The sequence below is a fragment of the Cervus elaphus genome, chromosome 20 (genome assembly GCF_910594005.1).
Source record: "Cervus elaphus chromosome 20, mCerEla1.1, whole genome shotgun sequence".
In the NCBI taxonomy this organism is placed as follows: Eukaryota; Metazoa; Chordata; class Mammalia; order Artiodactyla; family Cervidae; genus Cervus; species Cervus elaphus.
This window is the reverse complement of record NC_057834.1, coordinates 52,348,002-52,373,323: the sequence shown is the minus strand read 5'-3', so window position 1 is coordinate 52,373,323 and position 25,322 is coordinate 52,348,002. Positions and strand designations below refer to the sequence as shown.

The following is a 25,322-nucleotide window of genomic DNA, read 5'->3' as shown; positions in this document are numbered from 1 at the left end:
GTTCCTTCTTGACCTGCATACAGGTTTCTCAGGAGACAGTTAAGGTGGTCTGGTATTCCCATCTCTTTAAGATTTTTCTACAGTTTGTTGTAATCCACACAGTCAAAGGCTTCAGTGTAGTCAGTGAAGCAGGAGTAGATGTTTTCCTGGAATTCCCTTGCTTTTTCTATGATCCAGTGGATGCTGGCATTTGGATCTCTGGTTCCTTTGCCTTTTCTAAATCCAGTTTGTACATCTGAAGTTCTCGGTTCATGTACTGCTGAAGCCTCACTTGAAGGATTTTTGAATATTACCTTGCTAGCATGTGAAATGAGTACAGTTGTATGATAGTTTGACGATTCTTTGGCATTGTCTTTCTTTGGAATTGGAATGAAAAATGACCTTTTCCAGTACCATGGCCACTACTGAGTGTTCCATATTTGCTAGCATATTGAGTGCAGCACTTCAACAGTATCATCTTTTAAGATTTTAAATAGCTTAGTTGGAACTCTGTTAAATATCTAGCTCAGCTGGATTTCCACATTAAATATGTGGGTTTTTTTGGCATATAAGTTATATCACAAGAAACCTTTTTTTAATATAAATTTATTTATTTTAATTGGAGGCTAATTACTTTACAATATTGTAGTGGTTTTGCCATACCTTGACATGAATCTGCCACAGGTGTACATGTGTTCCCCATCCTGAATCCCCCTCCCTCCTCCCTTCCCGTCTCTTTTTCTTTGAATCACATGGGTGTTCTGTCCAAATGGAATAGTTACTTATTGTAATAAAACAACAGAGACTAAATAATTTAAATATTGTCAAAAAATTAAAAAAGTAAAAATATGCCCACTTTTAGGATATTACTTGTCAAGACTATGTATTTTAGGGGAAAAGATAGATTTTGTGAAAAATAAAGCACATCTCCCCATTATGAAAACTGTAAGGAAAATGATCCAACTATAATATCTTATAAATAAATCATCTTCTGAGAGTCACAAAACCACAAAATGAATGCATTTTTTCAAGTAATCCACAGCATTTACTAATGTTCATTCTCTTTTCTTTATTCGAAGGTCAGTAAATTAGAGACAGAACTAGAGGGTGCCAAACAAAAATTTAAACAAATGACTGACAGCTATCAGAAAGAAATTGAGGACAAAAAGCTATTAGAAGAAAATCTTTTGGAAGAGGTAGGAAAACCTAAATATGTTCGAGAACTTGTTATACTAAAACCATATATTTGTATGTTAAGATTTTAAGAGAAAAGTAATAATTCTTACTTTTAACATTATGGTTCTTTAGAAGATTTAGTAAATTATATCAGGGACAATTAATTAGCTTTTTAAAATAGAAACTAAAAGTATTGTTATGCTAAGTATTTAAATATTGAGTAGTATATAACTGTTTTGAAAAGATTAAATGATCTTTACAGTGTTACACTGACATCTCACTTGATAGAAGACCCTAACTGAAATAAACCAAAACAGTAGTGCATTTTCTACTTGGCTTTCCTAATTTCCTGGTGTTTGATTTCTTCATTTTAACTTACAATTAACATTTGAGTTTAATTTGCTTTTTGGGCATTAATTTTAAAAAACTTTAAATTATTTCATAGGTTGCAAAAGCCAAAGTAGTAGCTGATGAAGCAGTAAAATTACAGAAAGAAATTGATATACGATGTCAACATAAAATAGCTGAAATGGTAGCACTTATGGAAAAACATAAGGTAATTTTTCCCTTTTGTATAATGAAAATTATCAATTTTGGCAATATTTATGCATAAAATGGTAAAATATAGTATTCTGATTTCTTAGAGAAAATTGTCTAGACAACAGTGTCTAATTATAGCTATAATACCCTTGAACTCTCATTTTCCAAATCTTCACTACCTAAGTGTGAGCCTAAGTGTCACTTCACTGAAGAAGTCTTTCCTCATCATCTTATGGATAGATATAACCACTCTTGTTCTCAGTTTTCATAGTAGTCTCTTACAGAATTTTCCATCTTATTTTTATTTAAATACATACCTAGTATATGTGCTTAAATAAATATAATATTTGTATCTCTACCTGTGTCCAACACATACTAGACTAAACAATAATAAATAGATGTAAAGCTATGTTAGTTGTATTTGTGAGCGTGCTCTACTTTTTACTGTTGTTTTAAAGTAATCATTCTTTTAGGGAATTAAATCTTATACTCTTCAGGATTTCAATAGGAAGTGGGCTATACCTATCAATCTTTATAAGTTGTTGCTTAGGATATTTTTATGAAGTAACCTATGAAAAATTAAAATATTTTAAATAATATTGTGAACTCATAAATGTAAGCAATTTTAGTATGTCTTAATCCAGTACAATTTTTATCCTTATTGGTACTTAAATTGTCCCAACTTTGGCCAGTGGGAACCTCTTCAAACTGATTGGCAGGTATTTTTGGCTTGACCCCAATAATCTGTGATAGCTTTCTTCCTTTCTGTTACAACAAAATATTTAAGACTCATCTTGTATTTCCTGCCCAAGATCTGGAATCAGCAGTTTTTCTAAGAGGTCCTTGTGTTTCTAATTTTTTTTTTAAATTATGAAATTCATTATTCCTAATTAAAAAAATTATTTTTTTGCTCTTGGATTATTTCTAAGACTGTTATCTATGTTTTATTGTTTTTATTGTTAGCATTTAAAAATATAATTTAAAAATTTAAAAATATGCTCAAATATATATTACTGAACTCATAAACATTATTTTTGTAAATATTAAATGCATTAGGATAACAGTGTTATTGAAACATAAGCTTTTGAACTTCTAATACATCTAAAATGTTCTCTCTATTTAATATAGCACCAATATGATAAAATTGTTGAAGAAAGAGACTCAGAATTAGGACTTTATAAGAGCAAAGAGCAAGAACACTCATCAGTGAAAGCATCTCTGGTGAGAACAAATAGCAGTAGAAGCCAATTTTCATATAAACCATAATTTTTGATCTATAGAATCAAATAACCATAGATCTGAAAGGGATGTTATAGATCGTATAGGTAGATGGTTTTCTAATTTTTTTTTGAAATTATAGAATAATCTCTTTTTTTCAAGTGAAAAGTTGTAAATTCCAATTACAAATAAGTTTGAGCTCTGATTGAGGTTTGGAAAGGAGGAGTGGGATAGATTGGGAGAGGATGAGAAGAAGAGATTACATAGTGTTAAGTATTTCTTTAGAGCAAACTGTACAACATTTGTCTAAATGAAATAATTTGGTTATGTTCATCTAGCAGCCTTCATATCAGTAAGCTTTTAAAAAGTGTATATCTTTTATGAGTGAATTCATTTTTCTGTAAAACTAAAGTTTTAAAATATTAGTTTGCATTTTCATTATCTTAAGAACTATATAGATGCACTTATAAATTTCATGTTCTTTTTTCTTTAGGAGACTGAACTATCCAATCTCAGAAATGAGCTTTGGTCTGTCAAGAAACACCTTGAAACAGAAAGAGAAGAAAAAGTAGGTTTTGTAACAATATAGATAAAGTAATTTTGGATTTTAGGTGTAACTTTAGTTTTATGAACATATCATATTAGAAAATAATAAGATAAGTTTACATATGGATTAAAAATATAATTTTTCCCCATTAGCTTTTTTCAGAGGTATTTAGCATATTCTATTGTTTAAATATTAAGCATATAAATATAGGATTACTTTGAGTAGGCATGCTTTTAGATATAAATGTTTGAATAATATTTCATATATTAAAAGTGCTTATGTATTTGTATGTGTTTTTTAGCTATTGATCGTGTTTCAGAAAAAAATTATGCCTGTATTTGGTGTTGTTCAGTTGCTCAGTGGTCATGTATGGATGTGAGAGTTGGACTATAAAGAAAGCTGAGTGCAGAAGAATTGATGCTTTTGAACTGTGGTATTGGAGAAGACTCTTGAGAGTCCCTTGGATTACAGCGAGATCCAACCAGTCCATCCTGAAGGAGATCAGTCCTGGGTTCATTGGAAGGACTGATGTTGAAGCTGAAACTCCAGTACTTTGGCCACCTGATGCAAAGAGCTGACTCATTTGAAAAGACCCTGACGCTGGGAAAGATCGAGGGTGGGAGGAGAAGGGGACAACAGAGGATGAGATGGTTGGATGGCATCACTGACTCAATGGACATGGGTTTGGATGGACTTCTGGGAATTGGTGGAGGGAGGACTGGCGTGCTGCAGTTCATGGGGTCGCAAAGAGTCGGACACGACTGAGCGACTGAACTGAGACTGAGACTGAGTCACTCAGTTGTGTCTGACTCTTTGCGACCCCATGGGCTGCAGCATGTCAGGCTCTCCTGTCCTGCACCATCTCTGGAGCTTTCTCAAACTCACGTCCATTGAGTCAGTGATGTCATCCAACCATCTCATCCTCTGTTGTTCCCTTTCTCTCCTGCCTTCAATTTTTCCCAGCATCAAGGTCTTTTCCAATGAGTCAGTTCTTTGCATCAGTTGGCCAAAGTATTGGAGCTTCAGCTTCAGCATCAGTCCTTCTAATGAATATTCAGAACTGTTTTCCTTTAGGATTGACTGGTTTGATTTTCTTGCAGTCCAAGGGTCTCTCAAGAGACTTCTCCAACACCACAGCTCAAAAGCATCAATTCTTCAACATTCAGCCTTCTTTATGGTCCAACTCTCACATCCATACATGACTACTAGAAAAACCATAGCTTTGACTAGACAGACCTTTGTTGACAAAGTAATGTCTTTGCTTTTTAATAACACTAAGTTTGTCATAGCTTTTCTCCCAAGGAACAAGCGTCTTTTAATTTCATGGCTGCAGTCACCATCTGCAGTGATTTTGGAGCCCAAGAAAATAAAGTCTGTCACTGTTTCCATTGTCTCCCCATCTATTTGCCATGAAGTGATGGGACCAGATGCCGTGATTTTTGTTTTAAGATATTGAGTCTTAAGTCAGCTTTTTCCCTCTTCTCTTTCACATTCATCAAGGGGCTCTTTGGTTCCTCTTTGCTTTTTGCCATGAGGGTGGTGTCATCTGCATATCTGAGGTTATTGATATTTCTCCCAGCAATCTTGATTCCAGCTTGTGCTTCATCCAGTCTGACATTTCACATGATGTACTCTACATGTAAGTTAAATAAGCAGAGTGACAGTATACAGCCTTGACGTACTCCTTTCCTAGTTTGGAACCAGTCCATTGTTCCATGTCCAGTTCTAGCTGTTGCTTCTTGACTTGCATACAGATTTCTTAGGAGGCAGGTAAGGTGGTCTGCTATTCCAATCTCTTGAAGAATTTTCCACAGTTTGTTGTGATCCATACGGTGAAAGGCTTTAGCATAGTCAGTGAAGTAGAAGTAGGTGTTTTTCTAGAACTCTCCTGCTTTTTCTATGATCCAAAGATTTTGGCCACTTGATCTATAGTTCCTCTGCCTTTTCTTAATCCAGCTTGTACATCTGGAAGTTCTTGATTCATGTACTGTGGAGGCCTGGCTTGGATAATTTTGAGCATTACTTTGCTGGTATGTGAAATGAGTGCAATTGTGTGGTAGTTTGACCATTCTTTGGCATTGCTCTTCTTTGTGATTGGAATAAAAACTGACCTTTTCCAATCCTGTGACCACTGCTGAGTGTTCCACATTTGCTGGCATACTGCGTGCAGCATCATCTTTTAGGATTTGAAATAGCTCAGCTGGGATTCCATCACCTTCATTAGCTTTTTTGTAGTGATGCTTTCTAAGGCCCAGTTGACTTTGCACTCCAGGATGTCTGGCTCTAGGTGAGTGATCACACCATCATGGTTATCTGGGTTATTAAGATCTTTTTGGTGTAATTCTTCTGTGTATTCTTGCCACCTCTTCATAATATCTTTCTTGCTTCTGTTAGATCCATACCACTTCTGTCCTTAATTGTGCCCATCTTTGCATGAAATGTTCCCTTGGTATCTCTAATCTTCTCGAAGAGATTTCTAGTCTTTTCCATTCTATTGTTTTCCTCTGTTTCTTTGCACAGATCACTGAGAAAGGCTTTCTTATCTGTCCTTGCTATTCTTTGGAACTCTGCATTCAAATGGGTATATCTTTCCTTTTCTCCTTTGCCGTCTGCTTCTCTTCTTTTCTCAGCTATTTGTAAGGCCTTCTCAGACAGCCATGTTGCCTTTTTGTATTTCTTTTTCTTGTAGATGGTTTTGATCACTACCTCCTGTACAATGTCATGAAACTCTGTCCATAGTCTTCAGGTATTCTGTCTATCAGGTCTAATCCCTGGAATCTATTTGTCACTTCCACTGTATAATCGTAAGGGATTTAATTTAGGTCATACCTGAATGGTCTAGTGATTTTCAGTACACTCTTCAATTTAAGTCTGAATTTGAGAATAAGGAGTTCATGATCTGAACCACAGTCGGCTCCTGGTCTTGTTTTTGCTGACTGTATAGAGCTTCTCTATCTTTGGCTGCAAAGAATATAATCTGATTTCGGTGTTGACCATCTGGTGATGTCCATGTATAGAATCATCTCTTGTATTGGTGGAAAAGGGTGTTTGCTATGACCAGTCTGTTCTCTTGGCAGAGCTCTTGTTAGCCATTGCCCTGCTTCATTCTGTACTGCAAGGTCAAATTTGCCTGTTACTCCAGGTATCTGCTTTTGCATTCCAGTCCCCTGTGATGAAAAAGACATCTTTTTATTTTGGTGTTAATTCTAGAAGGTCTTGGAGGTCTTCACAGAACTGTTCAACTTCAGGTTCTTCAGCATTACGGGTCGGGGCATAGACCTCGATTACTGTGATATTGAATGGTTTGCCTTGGAAATGAACAGAGATCATTCTTTTGTTTTTGAGATTGCATCTAAGCACTGCATTTTGGACCTTTTTGTTGACTTTGATGGCTACTCCATTTCTTCTAAGGTATTCTTGCCCACAGTAGTAGATACAATGGTCATCTGAATTAAATTCGCCCATTCCAGTCCATTTTAGTTCACCCATTCCTAAAATGTCAACATTCATGCTTGTCGTCTCCTGTTTGACCACTTCCAATTTACTTTGATTCATGAACCTAACATTACACATTCCTATGTAGTATTGTTCTTTATAGCATTGGACTTTACTTTCACCACCAGACATCCACACCTGGGCATTGTTCCCACTTTGGCTCAGCCTCTTCATTCCATCTGGAGCTATTTCTCCACTCCCCTCTAGTAGCATATTGGGCACCTACCAACCTAGGGAGTTCATCTTTTAGTGTCATATCTTTTTGCCTTTTCATACTGTTCATTGGGTTCTCAAGGCAAGAATGCTAAAGTGGCTTTCCATTCCCTTCTCCAGTGGACCATGTTTTGTCAGAACTCTAACCATGACCCATATGTCTTGGGTGGCCCTACATGGCATGGCTCATAGTTTCATTGTGTCAGACAAGACTGTGATCCATGTGATTCATTTGGTTAGTTTTTGTAATTATTGTCTGCCCTCTGATGGATGAGGATAAGAAACTTGTGGAAACTTCCTGGTGTGAGGCACTAGCTGTGGGTAAAACTGGGTCTTGCTCTGGTGCACAGGGCCATGCTCAGTAAATCTTTAATCCAATTTTCTGCTGATGAGTCAGGCTGTGTTCCCTCCCTGTAGTTTGTCCTGAGGCCAAACTATGGTGTGGTGATGGCAACCTCCTTCAAAAGGACTTATGCCAGCAGGCCCAGCTCCCATGACTATTGTAGTCAGTGCCCCTGACCCTGCGACAGGCAGCTGTCAATCCACACCTCTGCTGGAGACTCCTGGACACTCACAGGCAAGTCTGGCTCAGTCTCTTGTGGGGTCTCTGCTCCTTTCTCCTGGGTCCTGGTGCGCACAAGGTTTTATTGTTTTTTGGAATTTACTCACACTGTAAAATGACAAATACTTTCTTTTCTTTCTTTATAACATCACACTGTGCCGAGTAACCTACTTATACCTAGTTTAATCCTTACAACAGTGCTATTAAACAATACTTATTATTGTCTGCATTTTTTTTTCTTTTTTAAAAGCCAGTCAAATTTGGCAGTGGGGAGTTGTATACCAACTTTAGTGACCCTAATGTTAATAAGTGGTAACCCACTACCATCGGACCAGCCTGTTGTCTGTGTTTTTACAGAGGTTAGGTTATTTATTCAGGATCACATAAGAAAAGCAATGGAATGACTTAGAATTCAAATCTAGGTTTATTTTGCATGATTCGAAATTATATTTCCTAATTACTTTGCAATATGCTTAGGTAATGTGCACTTTCAATTTCAGATCTCTGTGTCTGTTCACTGTTTCCTGCATTTAGTTCCTTTCTTACTTTCTCCACCTATGAAAAATTTCACGTATCTTTCATGTTGCAAAGGTGAGCTTACTGTATATAAGTATTCTCATAGTATTTTTTTAAAGAAAATATTTATTTATATATTTATTCGGCTGCATTTGTCTTGGTTGCAGCATGAAGAATCACACTGTGCAGCGCGTGGGCTTCTCTGGTTGCGGCGTGCTGGCTCCTTTCTGGTTGTTGCACTTGGGCTCCAGGAGTCCAGGCGCAGCAGTTTTGGTGCATCGGCTTAGTTGCCTCAAGCCATGTGGAATCTTAGTTCCCCAGGCTAGGGATCAAACTTGTGTCCCCTGCATTGAAAAGCAGATTCTTAACCACTGGACTACCAGGAAGTCCTGGTGTTTTGTTGTTATATTAAAATAGTTTTGTCACTCTCTGCTCCATTATATTTCAGGTTCCTCAAGGGGTAGGGTTATGTCTGTTTATCTTTGCCTTTGCTTGTCTTTCCTTTATTTGAATACAGTGCTTTGAAAATTTTCTGTTTTTAACAAATGTCAAAGAAGTGATGAAGTGGCATTCACTTCACCTGTGATAGTAAAATACATAGTTAACCTTTATCCTACTGTTTCAGTAAAAGAGGAATAATACTTGTATTGAAGTATGCCTAATGTTCTTTTTTCCAATTTCTTTTTCAGTTTAATTGAGATATAATTGTATAGCATTGTATAAGTTTAAGGTGTACAGCATGATTTAATATATATATTTAAAAGGATTACCACAGTAAGTTTAGTTAACATCAATCATCTCATAAAGATGAAGAAAAACAAAAAAGTTTTTTCTTTGTGATGAGAGCTCTTAGGATTTACTTTCTTCCCAACTTTAAAATGTACCAGACAATAGTTAACGATAGTCATCATGTTATATTTTACATCCCAAGTACTTATTTGTCTTATAAATGGAATTTTTGACCAGTTTTATCCACTTCCCAATCTCCCCAACCTATGCATCAGTAACCAGAAATCTTATCCCCCTTTCTATGAATTTAGTTATGTTTTGTTTTTTAATATTCTACATATTCTTTGAATTACTATGTTTTGTTTTTTAAGATTCTACTTATAAGTGATATCATATTTGTCTTTTAATTTCATGTAGCATAATACTCTCAGTGTCTATCCATGTTGTCACAAGTGGAAGGAATCCCTTATTTTTATGGCTGAATAATTTCTCATTGTGTACATATTTTACAGTGGAATATTTTATACATGCACACACACACACACACCCAGCACTTTCTTTATCCATTCCTTCATCTATGGAGGCTTAAGTTGTTTCCATGTCTTAAGTGTTGTGAATAATGCTACATGGGAGTGCAGATGTTTTTTCAACACACTGAATTAACTTCCTTTGGATGTAGTCTCAGAAGTAGATTCTAGCTTGTATGGTAGTCTATTTTTAACTTTTTGACGAATCTTTATATTGTTTTCTATAGTGGCTAAACCAGCTTACATTCCCACCTATAGTGCACAGGGTTCTTTTTTTCTTCTCATCCTTGTCAGCATTTATCTCTTGTTTTGTTTGATGATAGCCATTTTAACAGGCATGAGGTAGTATATATCATTGTGGTTTTGATTTGCAGTTCCCTGATATTGAACATCTTTTCATATACCTGTTGGCCATTTATATATCTTCTCTGGAAAAATGTCTACTCAAGTCCTTTTCCTGTTTTTAAGTTGGATTTTTTTTCCTTGCTATTGAACTGTATGAATTCTTTATATTTTTCATTTTAACCTTTTGTCAGATATATGATTTGCAAATATTTGGCAGTGTTTTGCATTGTTAGGGAAAGCTAGATGCTTACCCTCATGGTCTCTCTTTCCTGCATGGGAAAAATTGCTGACTGACAGGTTCTCTCTTGCCACTGTGCTGCACTGTCTTGGGAGAGGGAGTACTGTTTACTTGCTAAGTCATGTCTGACTCTTTATGACCTCATGGACTGTAGCCTGGCAGGCTAATGGCAATCCACTCCAGTATTGTTGTCTAGAAAAGGGGGTGACATGGATAAAATGAAACTGTTTCTCTTCCTCAGTGTGTTCAATCTGGGATATATATATATTTTTTTTGCCTTAGTGGTGTGCTAGAACTTCTCTTTTGGACTCTAGAACTTCCACAGAGGTATTCTCATCTATGGATGATTGTCAAAATCTGTGTTCTTGTTGAGGAGGATGGTAAAAATGCCTGTTCTCCGATTTTGCTGAAATCACTCTACCCTTCTTCCTAATATGAGTATTTAGCATTATAAATTTCTTCCTTAATACTGCTTTGGCTATGTCCCATATATTTTGATATATTGTGTTTTTGTTTTCATTCAGTTCTTACAGTTTTATATTTCTTTGAGATTTCTTCTTTGACCCATTGATTATTTAGAAGTTTGTTTTAAATTTTCATGTGTTCAAAGATTTTCTTGTTGTCTCTCTGTTACTAGTTTCTAGTTTAATTACATTGTAATCAGAGAATACAATCTTTATGATTTCTATATTTGTCTGTGGGATACTATTAACAGAAACACCATAGACTGAAAGGCTTAAATAATAAGTATTATTTCTCACAGTTCTGGAGGCTCTCAGTCTGAGATCAAGGAACCAGCATGATAAAGTTCTGTTCAGGGTCCATTTCCTGGCTTGTAAACAGTAGCCTTCTTGCTGTGTCTTCACATGGCTGAGAGAGACCTCTGGTTACTTCATCTCCTTATAAGGGTACCAGTACCATCATAAGGGATTCACCTCTGTGACCTCATCCAAACCCAATTTCTTCTCAAAGGCTGTACCTCCTTTAGCCCCACCATACCACATTGTGGGTTAAGGCCTTGATATATGAATTTTGGGGGGATAATAACATTCACTCCATAGAAATTTGATCTTTTGAGTTTGTTGAGGTTTTCTTTATGGCCCAGGGTATGGTCTGTCTTGGGGATGATCTATAGATGCTTGAAGCAAGTGTATGTTATGCTATTGTTGGTGTACTGCAAATGTCAATTAACTCTAATTAGTTGTGTTGTTCACATTTTATATATTTTTGCTGACTTTCGCCTTGTAATTTTATCAGTTGCTGAAAGAAAAGTGTTAAAAACCCCCAATTTTTTTTGTGTCCTGGCTCAGTTCTGTTTCAGTTCAGTTCAGTCGCTCAGTCATGTCCGACTCTTTGCGACCCCATGAACTGCAGCACACCAGGCTTCCCTGTCCATCACCAACTTCCAGAGGCTACTCAAATTCATATCCATCGTGTTGGTGATGCCATCCAACCATCTCACCCTTTATTGTCCCCTTCTCCTCCCGCCCTCAATCTTTCCCAGCATCAGAGTCTTTTCCGATGAGTCGGTTCTTCACATCAGGTGGCCAAAGTATTGGAGTTTCAGCTTCAGCATCAGTCCTTCCAATGAATATTCAGGACTGATATCCTTTAGGATGGACTGGTTGGATCTCCTTGCAGTCCAATGGACTCTCAAGAGTCTTCTCCAACATCACAGTTCAAAAGCATCAATTTTTTTGTGCTCAGCTTTCTTTATAGTCCATCTCTCACATCCGTACATGACTACTGGAAAAACCATAGCTTTGACTAGATGGACCTTTGTTGGTAATGTCTCTGCTTAAGTTTTAAAAAAGTTTCACTGACATACAATTTATGTACTATATAGTCACCCATTTAAAGTGTACAATTCTATGGTTTTAAATATATTAACAGTTGTGTAACCGTCACTGCCTCATAGTTTTAGAATATATGTATCAACCCCCAAGCAGCCATTATACCTGCCCTCTTGGTCCCATCAGTAAATTCACTAGCTCCAGTCAGTCGCTAATCTACTTTCTGTTTCTATAAGATTTACCTATTCTGAATATTTCACTTAAATGGAATCATGTAATACATGGTCTTGTGACTGACTTCTTTCACTTTAGCATAATGCCTTCAAAGTCCAACCATGATGGCAAAGCGGTGTGGGAAATGTAGGTTCAATCCCTGGGTCAGGAAGATCCCCTGAAAAAGGATATGGCAACCCACTCCAGTGTTCTTGTCTGGAAAATTCCATGACTGGAGGAACCTGGCAGGCTACAGTCCATGGGGTCACAAAGAATTGGACACAACTGAGTGACTAATACACACTCATGTGTCCTAGAATATACCAGTACTTAATTCCTTTTTTACTGCTGAATATTTTGTTATATGGATATACTATTTTATTTATCTATTTATCAGTTGATGGAAATTTGGATTGTTTTCATTTAACTTATGAATAATGCTGTTAAGAATATTTGTGTACAAGTTTTGTGAGGATATGTTTTCATTTTTCTTGATTATATTTAGGAGTAGAAGCTGGGTAATATGGTAACTCTGTTTCATATTTTAAGATACTACCCAACTGTTGTCCAAGCCAACTGTACCATTTTGGATTTCCACTATCAATGCATTAAGGTCTTAATTTTTCTATAACCTCACCAATACTTGTTGTCTCTTTTAAGATTATAGTCATCCAGGGGGATGTGGCATGGTGTATAATTGAGTTTTGATTTGTATTTTCTTAATGGCTAATGGTATTGATCATCTTTTCATGTGCTATTGGCCATTTGTATCCATTTTGGATAAATATCTACTCAAATACTTTGCCCATTTTAAAATTAGGGTTCTGTTCCGTTACATTCAGTCACTCAATTGTGTCCGACTCTTTGCCACCCCATAGACTGCGGCACGCCAGGCCTCCCTGTCCATCACCAACTCCTAGAGTTTACCTAAGCTCATCTCCATTGGTCAGTGATGCCATCCAACCATCTCATCCTCTGTTGTCCCCTTCTCCTCTGGCCTTCAATCTTTCCCAGCATCAGGCTCTTTTCCAATGAATCGGCTCTTTACATCAGGTGGCCAAAGTATTGGAGTTTCAGCTTCATCAGTCCTTCCAATGAATACTCAGGACTGATCTCATTTAGGATGGACTGGTTGGATCTCCTTGCAGTCCAAGGGACTCTCAAGAGTCTTCTCCAACACCACAGTTCAAAAGCATCACTTCTTTTGTGCTCAGCTTTCTTTATAGTCCATCTCTCACATCCATACATGACTACTGGAAAAACCATAGCCTTGACTAGACGGACCTTTGTTGGCAAAGTAATGTCTCTGCTTTTTGATATGCTGTCTAGGTTGGTCATGACTTTCCTTCCAAGGAGCAAGTGTCTTTTAATTTCATGGCTGCAGTCACCATCTGCAGTGATTTTGGAGCCCCCCAAAATAGTCTGTCACTGTTTCCCCATCTGTTTGCCATGAAGTGATGGGACCAGATGCCATGATCTTAGTTTTCTGAAAGTTGAGCTTTAAGCCAACTTTTTCACTCTCCTCTTTCACTTTCATCAAGAAGCTCTTTAGTTCTTCTTCACTTTCTGCCATAAGGGTGGTATCATTTGCATATCTGAGGTTATTGATATTTCTCTCAGCAATCTTGATTCCAGCTTGTGCTTCATCCAGCCTGACATTTTGCATGATGTACTCTGCATATAAGTTAAATAAGCAGGGTGACAATATATAGCCTTGACATACTCCTTTTCCTATTTGGAACCAGTCTGTTGTTCTATATCCATTTCTAACTGTTGTTTCCTGACCTGCATACAGATTTGTTAAGAGGCAGGTCAGGTGGTCTGGAATTCCCATCTCTTTCAGAATTTTCCACAGTTTGTTGTGATTCACACAGTCAAAGGCTTTTGCAAAGTCAATGAAGCAGAAGCAGATGTTTTTCTGGAACTCTCTTACTTTTTCAAGGATCCAGCAGATGTTGGCAATTTGATCTCTGGTTCCTCTGCCTTTTCTAAAACCAGCTTGAACATCAGGAAGTTCATAGTTCATGAACTGTTGAAGCCTGGCTTGGAGAATTTTGAGCATTACTTTACTAGCGTGTGAGATGAGTGCAATTGTGTGGTAGTTTGAGTATTCTTTGGCATTGGCTTTTTTTGGGATTGGAATGAAAACTGACCTTTTCCAGTCCTGTGGCCACTGCTGAGTTTTCCAAATTTACTGGCATATTGAGTGCAGCACTTTCACAGCATCATCTTTTAGGATTTGAAATTGCTCAGCTGGGATTCCATCACCTCCACTAGCTTTGTAGTGATGCTTCCTAAGGCCCACTTGACTTCACATTCCAGGATGTCTGGCTCTAGGTGAGTGTGAGTGATTACACCATGGTGATTATCTGGGTCGTGAAGATCTTTTTTGTACAGTTCTTCTGTGTATTCTTGCCACCTCTTCTTAATATCTTCTGCTTCTGTTAGGTCCGTACCATTTCTGTCCTTTATTGAGCCCATCTTTGCATGAAATGTTCCCTTGGTATCTCTATTTTCTTGAAGAGATCTCTAGTCTTTCCCATTCTATTGTTTTCCTCTGTTTCTTTGCATTGCTCACTGAAGAAGGCTTTCTTATCTCTCATTGCTATTCTTTGGAACTCTGCATTCATACGTGTAGATCTTTCCTTTTCTCCTTTGCTTTTGGCATCTCTCTTTTCACAGCTATTGGTAAGGCCTCCTCAGACAGCCATTTTGCTTTTTTGCATTTCTTTTTCTTGGGGATGGTCTTGATCCCTGTCTCCTGTTCAGTGTCATGAACCTCCGTCCATAGTTCATCAGGCATTCTGTCTATCAGATCTAGTCCCTTAAATCTATTTCTCACTTCCACTGTATAATAGTAAGAGAATTGATTTAGGTCATCCCTGAATGGTCTGGTGGTTTTCTGTACTTTCTTCAGTTTAAGTCTGAATTTGGCAATGAGGAGTTCATGGTCTGAGCCACAGTCAGCTCCCGGTCTTGTTTTTGCTGACTTTATAGAGCTTCTCCATCTTTGGCTGCAAAGAATATAATCAGTCTGATTTCAGTGTTGACCATCTGGTGATGTCCATGTGTAGAGTCTTCTCTTGTGTTATTGGAGGAGGGTGTTTGCTATGACCAGTGCGTTCTCTTGGCAAAATGCTATTAGCCTTTACCCTGCTTCATTCTGTACTGCAAGGCCAAATTTGCCTGTTACTTCAGGTGTTTCTTGACTTCCTAGTTTTGCATTCCAGTCCCCTATAATGAAAAGGACATCTTTTTTTGAGTGTTAGTTCTAGAAGGTCTTGTAGGTCTTCATAGAACTCTTCAACTTCAGCTTCTTCAGCATTACTGGTTGGGGCATAGACTTGGATTACTGTGATATTGAATGGTTTGCCTTGGAAACGAACAGAGATCATTCTGTCATTTTTGAGATTGCATCCAAGTACTGCATTTCAGACCCTTTTGTTGACTATCATGGCCACTCCATTTCTTCTAAGGTACTCTTGCCCACAGTAGTAGATATAATGGTACTTATTTTTTAATATTGAGTGTTAGGAGTTCTTTATGTGTTCTAGATACAAATCTCTTATCTGATATAAGATTTTTAAATATTTTCTTCCATTTTTTGAATTGTCTTTTCAGTTTCTTGATGGTATCAATTGTAGTGCAAAGTCTATAATTTTGATTAAATTCAACTTCAAGTCTTAGGAGAAATCCTAGTTTGTCATGACATATAACCTTCTTTATATTCTGTGAGACTTGGTTTGCTAGTATTTCGTTGAGGATTTTTTTATATCTATATTCATATCAAAGATTGGTCTGTGGTTATTTTTTGGTGATTGTTTTGTTCTTAGGCTTCACATGTTTTAACCAACTCCATGTGAAACCTTGGAGCCTATATGTCTTTCTGACAGGTTAAGCTATAGTTAGCCAATTTTGCCATTTTTCCAGTCTCTCTTCCAAGCTATATTTCCTCACTTACCAAATTTTATGAGGGAAAAGATAAGAATATCATGATTTGGTATACCCTACTTACAGGGTGGTGGCAGGCAGACACATGGATAAGGACAAAATTCACATGGTTTTTCAATGAATCTCTTATTTTTTGATTTCTGCTCCTTCAGGGGAATCTTTTCTTCATTTTTACATTTTGTCTTTATGTCTCTTATGTTTTACTTATTGGCACGGATAATTAGTTCTTTACTGGTATGGTTGTTGTGCTTTTTTGTCCAGATGAGAGAGATGAAAGTGATAAAATTTAGTCATTTTCCCTCCATTTCCTAGGCTTCTTTTTCCTGAATTGCCTACTTATCCCCTCAGATCTCTTCTTATCAAATCCAGGTATATTAGTAACAGTTGTTCTCATTATTATATGTATTTACTTTCACTAGTACCATGTAAGTAATGATTAGGGTAGGAGCCATACTGAGTCAAATCAGCCCAGTACTCTGATCAGCACAGCACAAACCAGACAGTACTGTGTCTTTCCTGATGAACCTTCACTAGAATTGGAAGATTATGGCCATATGGCATGTTTCTGTCGTTGAATTCATTTTTGCCAGTTCTTAACCACTTTACTTTCCTCTTTCCCTTTGTGTTTTTTTGTTTGTTTAGAGAGAGGAATATTTTATAATCTGGATTCATGCTTCCACACTTAGCAAGAAGTTTGATCTACTCTATCAATTATTTTTTTGACATCTACTTTGTTATATATTTTTAATTTTTTATTAATTGTGAGCTGAAAGAAGGCATTAAGGGTTTATTACTGTTTTGTTTCTCTTCCTCTTGAGTTTTCAGTCAGTTTTACTTTATGTGTTTTGATGAATACTATTCATTGTGTAAAAGTTTATACTGATTAATTGCTCCTTGGCAACTGTTATCTTTTATCTTTGCCCTATTTGCTTTGAAGTGAGCTTTGCCCGATATTTCTGTTGTGATCCTTTCTTTTTATACTTGGTTGTTTTATATGTTTTTGTATATTTCTTATTAACCTTAATGGAGTCTTTAATATGAAAAATCTCTTTAACAGCTTAGTTTTCCTGATAGTATTTATTGATATGATATATATTTTAAACTTATTCTTGCGTTTCTAGAATGAACTCCAGTTGGTCATGAAGTATTTTTAATGTGATGCTACATTCTGTTTGCTAATATTTTTATTTAATACGTTTACATTGATATTTATAAGATAGAATGGTTGTAGTTTTGTTTTTAAATTCATGGTAAAAATATGTATCATTACACTTACCATCCATCTTAACATGTTTTAAGTGTATAGATTAGTAGTTTTAAGCATATAGATATTGTTGTACAGTAGATTTCTTTTTTTTTTTAAATATCACATTTAAAACTTCTGAGTATTAAATAAAAGTAACATTGGTTAAAGTACCTGGCAAATAGAAAGCACCTAATAAATGCTTGTTGATTCTCAAACTGAATGTCTTTGCGAATAAAAATGACAAATGCATCTATATGTAACTAATTTATAACAAACAAATATAAATTATTTCACAGATAGTTTTAATGAACAGTGTTTCATCTTTAAGACAACAGTTCTTTAACCATTATCAAGATTGCTTTCAAAATATTTTAAGGCACTGAAATAGATGCATGCATAATTTCAACACAATTAGGTAAAATGAAAACTACTCTAAATGACAGAAGTATGTAAAATAAGATCACCTTTATAACTTGGATAATGCATAGTCATTTAACCAATAAATTAAAATTTGTAAAATTCAATATGTACTTCTATATAATAGGCCTAACAATGCTTTTAAACTGATTGAGGCCAGTTTTCAAACAACTACTTAGGTCAAATTGTATTCCACACTGAAGATGCTGGCTTATTTTCAAGTTTGCCTTCCTTTGCAAAATTCAGTTTGTTTTCTAAAGTCAATATGTTTGGACTATATTAGACATTTAATTAACAACTTTAGAATTTTAAACTCACATAAAAAGCTTTATGAGGTGGTTCTCACCTTAGAAAACCTTTATGAATATCACCCGTGTTAAAGTTTTCACAGTTACAAAAATGAGGGTTATTGCTGATGACAGGTCTTTCTCTAAAGAACTTCTCACTGTGGTGTACTCTACATGTACACCCAAGAAAACTTCCAATATGTCTTCTGGATAATAATTATGGTAAACTGGAAAACCCACAAGGGAGGCTTTTCTATCCGTATGAGAACAATATTTCCAACAAGAAGCCCCTTCATTTAAGTATATGGAGAATCATAAATTGACATATTTATGCAAAGGAAAATTATAAAATGCTTTATGATAGGCCTATATGAAACATTTTCTTACAGATTCTTGAAAATATATCAGCAATCATCTTATGTATGATCTTAGCATCCCCTCACTTTTTTAAGAATGCCATTATTTTTGTTTCACTAGCAAGAGGGCTCTATCATGGCTGTAAACGTTACCGACAATAAATATTTTCTGTTTTGTGTCTGTTTATTTCTGAGGGTGAGTGACTAAAGGAAAAGGTTCTCCTTTGTTCTCCCCCTCTCCCTGATAAAATGACAGAACTCTACCATGTGGAAGAGTTCTGAGAGCTAGAAAAGCAAACATTCTCAAAATGGATTTCAAACGAAGATATATCTTATAAACCAGGTCATCTAGTTATGTGTCTATTTCTCTTTTGTTATCCCTGAGCCTTTAATAAAAGCCTCATTTAAATACTGCAGCCTTGTCTCAGCTGTACTTATAGAAGATAAAGCACACGTTTTTCTCATGATCAGTTCAGCATTAAGGGGTGGGGGGAGGGAAGGACAGTTTAAGAGCAAACTGTGGGGGACTAGGATAAAACTTAAAGGTCTAACAGCCCCATTTCAGTTGGGTCTTACACTGCCATGGTGAAGCATGCAGGTTTTATTTTCCTAGGGTGGAAGCTTGGTACAGGATTTCCTGAAGACAGGTTCTCCTACTACATACCTAAGAATTACTGGAGATTAAAAATGTAGAGATCTGGGACCCATCCCAAATGCAATGAATTGTTAGAATGTGTGTGTGGTAGGTGGCAGGTAATAGGCATTCTGAAAAGCTTTCCAGGTGATCCTTATGCATTAAGGCTTGAAGATCACTGCAAATCATTGCTTTATAAGATTAGTTCTTTCAAGGGGTCTGCAAGGTCAAAACTATTTTCATAATTATATTAAGATGTTATTCTTGCTTTTTTTTTTTTCACTTTTTAATGAGTGTACAGGAGCATTTACTAGAGGGGACATGATGTGTGATATTGCAACAGACTTAATGTGGAAGCAAATGAGATCCCATCTGTCTTCTTTAAATCAGACAGTAAAGATGTTTTCAGAAAATAAAATACAATGCCACGTTTCCCACTCTGTCTTTTGACATTTTGGAAAATTGACATTTTTCATGAAAATGTTCTTTATGTTGACACATGTTTTTAGTGAATAAATATTTTATAACCTTTTATTTTAAATATAACATTAATATGTGCAACCCACATAAACAAAAGGTCTTGAGACCAAAAAGTTTGAGAACTGCTCTTTCCAGCAGGCATCCAGTACCCTATGAATATTACTGCTGATAGGCACGGTTGCTTCATTCCTTGGCACACTCAATGTATATTTCACTTTAAATATGATTCAACAGATCATCTGCAAAAAGCTCCTTATTTTCAGGCAAGAGGATTTAATCTGACAGTGAAATACTGAAGTCAAACCAGTTTTAGTTAAAAATCTAAGATGTGAAGCAGGTTTTCCTTAGTGACATCTGAACATAATAAACAATCCTTTAATATGTAAACAGGCCAACTGATGTATGAAATAGAAAACCACACTTCACATGACGCATTTTAAAAATGTTAATTAGCAATGTGACAACATCAGCATTAGATTCTACGTGAGTGGTGTCAAACGGCTCACTCCAAATGTCAGCTAAAAACAAACCCCTAGTTTTTGAAGGAAAATAAAGTAGGGAATAAACAGGTTCCTACAGAAAAAAGAATTCTTTTAAATCTACATATTTTGAAAATGTTGAAATATGAGTCAGCACCTTGATACTGACATTATACTAAGCTACACAATTTTATTCTTAAATGAAAGTACATCCCAGATATTGTTACTATTCGACTGTTGGAGTATGCAAATTGGGAACACTTCTGAGGTTTAGGTAAAGCTGTGGTAAAAGCAGACCCTTTCAGCCTTATATTGTATCTCACATATAAGAAATATATATCTCACATATAAGAAATATATATATAATATAAATATTATAAGAAATAATATAAGAAAATTACACTGATGCTTTTAACGTGCCACATACAATTTTTTAATGTATTGCCATTTAAAAAATCTGAGACAGCTAACATTTAAACACATCATTGCTGTTTGGGAATGATATCTGAATGAAAGATGCTATGCACATATTTCCTACTTTATACCATATTAAGATTTTAGATGATATAGTTATTGAATATATCTTATGTTGAATAAATGGTATTTGAAAATAAGTATATTTTTCTTTCTGAGTAGCCTTCTGGAAAGAGTTCACTGAATATAGTTTCCAGTAATAGTTTACTTTCCTAACTTATTTTAAAATCTCATCAGCAGGGAATTAAACAGTGCAAAACCCAGCAAATCTGACTTTCCCTTGTTTTGATTTGCATGTCCACTTATGACCATCATTTTTGGGGAAACTTTCCATTTGGTGTATCGAAAATAATGCTATGAAAGTTCTTTAAAAGGTTCAGCGGTTTTTTTGAGTCTCTGAATGATTACAGCATTCTGTAAATCAGCTTCTTCCAGTGTGAGTGTTTCATCTAGCAATTTGAGGAAAGGAAGAGCAGTTGCCAGGGAAAAGGGAGGACTCCTCTGAGATCCCTGGTATTTTTTGATGAAGTCTTTGATGTGGCTTATCCTATGAGAAATGTTAAATTTCTGGACAATCCTTTTCCCATTGGCTAACCAGATCTGTATATTAGTGATGGGTTCCAGATTGTTTAGTGGGACAGCAGACAACTTATTTTTATTCTCAACTTCAATATTCTTTGCTTTAGAAACAATTTTTGGTGTAGCACTTCCCAGTCTGTGACCTTGTCCTGAGAAGGGCTGGAACACAGGCTTTGTTGACATACATACTTCATTTTTCTTTTCTTCAACTTTAACATCCATCTCCTCTTTATCAAAAACTCCCTGTAATTCTAAAGGTAATTCCCCTTTTTTGATGGAGTTCAGAAACTGTTGACTTGCATCATCAGAATAACTTCTGAAATCATCATTGACAGTGAATCCATTTTTCCATAATTTTATACTTACATCTACCTGTTTCTTTTGTTCAGTGGGAGACAAACATTTGGCACCAACCTTCTGAGCTTCCTCAAAAAGTCTGTCAACAAAATATTCACAATTTGTTTGTTGACTATCACTAAGAGGTTGGTGGTCAGATCCTGTTTCACAAACCCATTCTTCCTTTATACTTTCAAGATTATCTACTTCTTTCGTTCTCTTTTGTTTTACTCCGGGCGCGGCCGTTGGAGGGGGCCGTGCCGCGCCGCCGCCTCGTGGCCTCGGTCTCAATCTGGCGGTCTCGGTCTCAATCTGCTCAGGGGCCGCGGGCGCCGCCGCCGCAGGGCTGGAGCCTCTCAAACGAGGAACACCGCCGCCCCCAGGCCCAGTGGAGCTCGGCTGTACAGTATATTTCAATCTAGAACTTTTTAACTTGTAAAACTGAAAGTCTAAATTCATTAAACACTACCTTCCAACCATCTTTTTTCTCTGTTTCTATGGTTTTTAATTCCCATTCATTATTTGTCTTTCTGTAACTGGATTGCTTCAGTTAGCATAATGTCTTTAAGATTCATCCCTGTTGTAGCATGTGACAAAATTCCCTTCTTTTGTTCAGTCCTTGAGTGGTGTCCAACTTTTTGCAACCCCGTAGACTGCAGCACACCAGATTTTCCTGTCCTTCACCATCTCATGGAGCTTGTTCAAACTCATGTCCATTGAGTCGGTGATACCATACAATCATCTTGTCCTTCCCTCCCTCGCCTCCCTCTCTGTGTCTCTCTCTCTTCTTCCCTCTCTCTCTCTTTCTCTCTCTCATTACTTTTTTAAGGCTACCTAATATTCCATTGCATGTATATACCACATATTCTTTATTCATTCATCTGTGATGAAGATTGGGCCTGCTTTTACCTCTTGGCTATTGTCATTAATGTTTTAATGAACAGAGGTATGCAGATACCTTTTGGAGATCCTGCTTTGAATTCTTTTGGATATATATCCCAAAAGTGGGATTCTTGGATCATACGGTAATTCTAATGTTAATTTTTTGAGGAACCACCATACAGTTTTCCATAGCAACTGTATCATTTTTCATTCCTACAAATAATGTGCAAGGATTCCAATTTCTCTGCCTCCTTGCCAACACTTATTTTATATTACTTTGATAGTGGTCATCCTAATGAATGTGAAGTGTTAGCTCATTGTACTTTTGATTTGCATTTCTCATATAATTAGTGATGTTCGGCATCTTTTCATAAGCTTGTTGGCCATTTGTATATCCTCTTTGGAGAATTGTCTGTTCACATCTTTTGCCCATTTTAAAATTATTTGGTTTTTTGGCTGATGCACTGGGATGATCCAGAAGGATGGGATGGGGAGGGAGGAGGGAGGGGGTTCAGGATGGGGAACACATGTAAATCCATGGCTGATTCATGTCAATGTATGGCAAAAACCATTACAATGTTGTAAAGTAATTAGCCTCCAACTAATAAAAATAAATGAAAAAAACATTATTTGGTTTTTTGGTTGAGTTGTAGGAGTTCTTGCATATTCTAGATTACTGACCCTTACATATTCTGGATTATTAACCCTTATCAGTATGATATATATTTTAATCATGTTTTTGTCATTTTATATTACATATTAATTTAATGTAAATGATATAAATTTAATAATTATTTTATTTTTCTCTGAATTATGTGTGTGTGTATCTTTGGTTGATTTGGGAAGGGTATATAGTCTTTTTAATTATTTTACTGGTGGTGGTGGTTCAGTCGCCCAGTCATGTCCCACTCTTTGCGACCCCATGGATTGCAGCATGCCAGGCCTCCCTGTCCCTCACCATTTCCCAGAGTTTGCCCAACTTCATGTTCATTGCACTGGTGATACCATCCAGCCATCTCATCCTCTGACTCCCTCTTCTCCTTCTATCCTCAATCTTTCCCAGCATCAGGGTCTTTTCCAATGAGTTAGTTCTTCGCATCAGACGACCAAAATAATGGAGCTTCAGCTTCAGCATCAATCCTTCCAATGAGTATTCAGGGTTGATTGCCTTTAAGATTGAAAGGTTTGATCTCCTTGCTGTCAAGGGACTTTCAGGAGTCGTCTCCAGCACCATAGTTTGAAGCCAGCAGAGATATTTTACTGGTTACCTTTATGTTTTTAAACAATATATTTGAACACTTTCTCCTACTTCCTATTCTTTTATACATATAGTTTTTATGTTTTATTATTTTGCATTATTAAGATTAATCTGACTCTTTGTGACCTCATGGACTGTAGCTCACCAGGCTCCTCTGTCCATGGAATTCTCCAGGCAAGAATACTGGAGTGGGTAGCCATTCCCTTCTCCAGGGGATCTTCCTGACTCAGGGATCAAACCGTCGTCTCCTGCATTGCAGGCAGATTACTGTCTGAGCCACCAGGGAATCCCGATAAACACAATTCCAGTATTTAAGTTGAACTCATGTTTTATATGAAACTATTTCTTAGTTTTCAATTTTGATCCTAGTCAATAAGCCAATATTCCCTGGTGGCTCAGATGGTAAAGAATCTGCCTAAAATTCAGGAGACCCAGGTTCGATCCCTGGGTTGGGAAGATCCCCTGGAGTAGGAAATGGCAATCCACTCCTGTGTGCTTGCCTAGAGAATTCTGTGGACAGAGGAGCCTGGTGGGCTATAGTCCATGGGATTGCAAAGAGTCAGATATGACTGAGCGGCTAACACTTTCGCTTTCATAATATGCCAATTCTGATTTTGACCTCTTTTACATACCAATCAATATGAAGAAATTGTTACTGGATGATAGTCTTAGCTTCTACTTAAAATACGTTGACTTTATGAGACTATGCTAAATCACCTTTCCTGTGTCTTTCATCTCTTGATGGTGCCTTACTCTCTGCCTAGTGAGATGTGGTATTTTGTATATTTGTCTGTATTCTTGATATGGAAAGAAAGTTTTAAAGTCTTCCAGTTGGTCCTTCCAAATGTAAAAAATCTCACTCTGTAGTCAGAACTAATATGGTGATTATGCCACTTACTGAGTTTATCTATTCAACTCTATACTCAGAATCTAAAGAAATTATCACAGAATGGGTTTATGGTTCCATGGGCTCACCATGAGGTGGACTGAGATCAAATGTACTTATCACGTGACCCCAAAACACCTGCACTCAAGCTAGTGAGTGAAAAAATAGGAACATTATGGGCTATAAGAGTTGGTGTTAGCTGATACTCAGTATCCAATTACCAAGATTCAGTATGTATTTCTGATATTATTGCAAAATCCATCTTTTAATTTAGAGGGCTCTAGGTTTATAAATTTATTCAGGTCTGAAAGGTGAGCACAAGGCTGTCATACTCTGCTCCTGTGCCTCAAGTCAATCCTTTCTTTGCTAGACCATATTACAGACATTTTTTAGTTACTCAGTTAAATAGGGACCTTAGTGGACTGCCCATTAGTTTAGGGAACTCATGATCAGTTAGACACTACCAGAGAAACACCTTGGGGTATGAGCTAATCCATACCTTGGAAACACATGTAGTATTAGAACAGATTGTACTAAGATCGCCAGACCTACAAAAGTCAGAGTCAGAGAAAGTGCATTTTGGGAAGGTGCTTTCTCCATTCTGTCCTCTAGAAGTCAAGATGTGTATTCTGAGAGTTAGTGTAATTTAGCTAGTTTAGAGGATATACTTTATCCTAGAAGACTACATTTCATACCCACAGAGTAAATATCAATTGTGATAACTGAAAATCAACTATTTCCAGTTGATAGGATACATAATAAGAACAGTGAGTACTGTTATATCAGCTTATTGCCAGCTTCTTTCATGGTGAAGTGTTTTCTCTGGTTAGGAGCAACATTTTAGGAGAGATAGCATGGTGTAATAAGACGTTCAGTGAGTGCAGATATTGGCATAGGCATCATGGGCAGCCAAGTCAAGTTTGCCCAAAGTTGTACGTGTGCATTGAAACTTTTCCTTCTCACCTG

General features: G+C 36.6%; 2 protein-coding genes across 5 annotated transcripts in view; one reads left to right on the top strand and one right to left on the bottom strand.

Annotated features, from left to right (window-relative positions):
• SYCP1 (synaptonemal complex protein 1) overlaps positions 1-25,322 on the top strand; it is a 146,404-nt gene that overhangs the window by 89,291 nt on the left and 31,791 nt on the right. For all 4 annotated transcript variants that reach the window (XM_043877177.1, XM_043877176.1, XM_043877179.1 and 1 more), the window contains 4 exons: positions 1,059-1,175; positions 1,601-1,711; positions 2,824-2,916; positions 3,407-3,481. In XM_043877177.1, the coding sequence (XP_043733112.1) occupies positions 1,059-1,175; positions 1,601-1,711; positions 2,824-2,916; positions 3,407-3,481 (396 nt within the window). The remainder of the gene's footprint in view (positions 1-1,058; positions 1,176-1,600; positions 1,712-2,823; positions 2,917-3,406; positions 3,482-25,322) is intronic.
• On the bottom strand, positions 20,770-21,789 carry LOC122678257 (UBX domain-containing protein 2A-like). The gene has a single exon (XM_043878881.1). The coding sequence runs from the start codon at positions 21,787-21,789 to the stop codon at positions 20,770-20,772; it is 1,020 nt and encodes a 339-aa protein (XP_043734816.1).

Coding starts and splice junctions, on each gene's coding strand:
- LOC122678257 (XM_043878881.1), bottom strand. CDS start 21,789: ATGAATTTAGACTTTCAGTTTTACAAGTTAAAAAGTTCTAGATTGAAA.